The sequence below is a fragment of the Nansenia antarctica genome, assembly GCF_963989245.1.
Source record: "Nansenia antarctica genome assembly, chromosome: 14".
In the NCBI taxonomy this organism is placed as follows: Eukaryota; Metazoa; Chordata; class Actinopteri; order Argentiniformes; family Microstomatidae; genus Nansenia; species Nansenia antarctica.
In genome coordinates, this window is record NC_137684.1 from 2,133,496 (window position 1) to 2,136,334 (window position 2,839).

General features: G+C 42.8%; 1 protein-coding gene across 1 annotated transcript; it reads left to right on the plus strand.

The window, feature by feature from the left end:
• Positions 1-1,042: 1,042 nt before the first annotated feature.
• Positions 1,043-2,623, plus strand: LOC308170210 (UDP-glucuronosyltransferase 2A3-like; the record flags this gene model as incomplete). The annotated part of the gene is made up of 1 exon (XM_080544972.1): positions 1,043-2,623. One exon carries the CDS (start codon positions 1,043-1,045, stop codon positions 2,621-2,623), a length of 1,581 nt encoding a protein of 526 aa, XP_080401098.1.
• Between the last annotated feature and the right edge of the window lie 216 nt (positions 2,624-2,839).

A 2,839-nucleotide genomic window follows, 5' to 3' on the forward strand; every position in this document is an offset into this window, starting at 1 on the left:
TAAAATGTTTTCCTTTGTGACAGCAGTATCATTCAAAGTTAAACCAAATGAAATGAAAGCCGTGGGTGTGTTTTTTTTAAAGCAATTTCTAAAGTGAGTTGTTGTACAGGTTTGTAGTAGGGTTTGGTCTACTGTACTATATTGCATTTCATCTTATTTTACTTTGCACAGCATTGTTGCACTCTAGTACCATCACTTTATTACTTACTTTATTACTCTTGTACATTGACATGTGTAACAGGGTCTGGTTAAAAAGTCCTCAAGTAGGGCAAAGGGCAAAAACATGAGCATAAAAAAATATGAGCATGGGCAAAAACATGAGCATGCCCAGCTTCAGACAGCTCTATATCAAAAAGTATAAATGTCACAGCTTAGATATTCACACCGTAGGAATCCTGGGAACCAGATTTTCCAGGGCACGCAAAGCAAGTTCATCCCCTAAACTCAGTGGATTAGTAGAATATTCATCAGATGAACACAGCAGTATAATCTTGAATGATGCATCAAAAATAGGTAGTGATAGGTAGCAAATGTATTTCTATAGCACATATTCATACAACTTAATGTATACTCAGAGTGCTTTACATGAACACATGAGAAAATTACAATTAATAAGTGAAAAATAAAACAAGTCATCATAAAATTCTGTAAAACGTCAATACATATACAGTAACAATTTAAAATGTTCAGGTTTAAAAACAATAAATAAAACAAATCTGTTAAAAAAAAAAGCCTAGCCTAATACACTCAATTAAAAGCAGAACAGAACATAAAAGTCAGATGGGGCTGACCTAATGTCTAGTCACAGCAAGTTCCAGTGTTTTGTAGCATAGTGAGCGAATGCAGCCTCACCACTTGTGCTGCTCACTCTAGGAACTGCTAAAAGGCCAGCCTCAGATGATCTTAGGGATCTACCAATAAGCAACCAAACAACCAAGGCAGGTTTTTATTTCAGAGGGAATAATGAATGAATTTGCCCTTTAATTGACTCTTGGCTTCTTTTTTATTACCATAGCTAATCTACAAGAAGATCACTCTGGACATGCATCAACCAACCCTGGTTACATTTTCTGTCCTGCTGATCACTCTAACCAGTGTCTATAGCGGGAAAATCCTCGTGTACCCAATGGATGGGAGCCATTGGGTGAACATGAATATCATTATAGAAGAGCTGCATTCCAAAGGCCACAGTGTCACAGTGCTACGGCCAGCAGACAACGGGTACATCAAGGAGAAGTCCCCTCACTACACATCTGTCAATGTCCCTAATTGTGCCGGATTTGATGAGGACTTCTTCAGTTTATTTGTGTCTTGGCAACTGGAACTAAGAAGAATGACATTTTGGCCTCGTCTTTGGTCTCAAATGAGAATGGGGGAGCAGATGAAAGGGAAATTCATAGAGATCCACAAGGACATGGGTGAAATGATCGTTCAGATATTTGAAGATGAGAATACAATGCGATCTCTCCGCGACGCCAAGTTCGACGTGATGCTGACGGACCCCGGCACTGGGGGAGGGACGATGTTGGCCCGCCGCCTTGGTCTTCCTCTTGTGTTCAACGTCAGATGGACGATACAAGGCGAAGGACATTTCATTCTCGCCCCCTCGCCACTGTCATATGTTCCATTCGTCGCATCAGAGTTGACAGACAAGATGACCTTCCTCCAGAGGCTTCAGAACGTTTTGTTTTATCTTGCTGACAGTTACCCGTCGATCACAGGAACTGTTTACAAACCTTTGGTCAGCCGTTACTTTGGCCCTGATGTCGATTACTCAACGTTTTTCCTAGAAGCTGACATCTGGCTCATGAGAAATGATTTCGTCTTTGACTTTCCTCGACCCACTATGCCAAATATAATCTACATTAGTGGATTTCAGTGCAAACCCTCCAAGCCTCTCCCTCAGGATCTGGAGGACTTTGTCCAGAGTTCTGGAGAGCACGGGGTTATCATGATGTCCTTGGGTACCTTAATTGCACAGCTTCCTGAGGACATACCGGAGGAGATTGCCGCTGCCTTTGCCCAATTGCCTCAGAAGGTCATCTGGAAGCACAGTGGTCCAAGACCCGTAAACCTGGGTAACAACACCATTATGGTTGACTGGCTGCCGCAGAACGACCTCTTGGGACACCCTAAAACTAGAGTATTTATTTCTCATGGCGGTACCAACGGACTTCAGGAGGCCATTTATCACGGTGTCCCTTTGCTTGGACTTCCTCTTGTCCTAGATCAGCCAGATAACCTCTCCAAGATGACAGCGAGGGGAGCTGCTAAGGTAGTGGACATCGCCAATGTAGACAGGCAGATCTTCCTGGATGCCTTGAAGGCAGTGCTCTATGAGCCGTCTTACAGGGAGAACATGGAGAGGCTCTCTAGGCTGCACAGGGACCAGCCCATGAAACCACTGGATCGAGCCGTGTTCTGGATCGAGTTTGTTATGAGACACAGAGGGGCTCCTCACCTACGGACAGAGTCCTACAAAATGTCTTGGATTGCGTACCACTCTGTTGATGTCATGGCAACTTTGCTAGCAATTGTGTTGCTCATAACACTCGTTTGCATTACTGCTGTAAGGGTTTTGTGCCGTAAGATGTTTTGTAGGAGGAAAGCGAAAAATGAATGATACACTACAGATGTGATTTAGGACGTGACTGTAAATACCAATAAACGTAGAATGTGATGTACTTCAATAAAGTAAAAAATGCATTTCTTGGTAGATGACTTCTGACTATATAAAATATAAAAAATGCACCTTTCTAGCAGTCAATACTGTACGTTGTACTAAGGCCAGGGGAAACTGGTGGAGGTAGAACTCTGAGGATGGGCTCATTGTGTATGC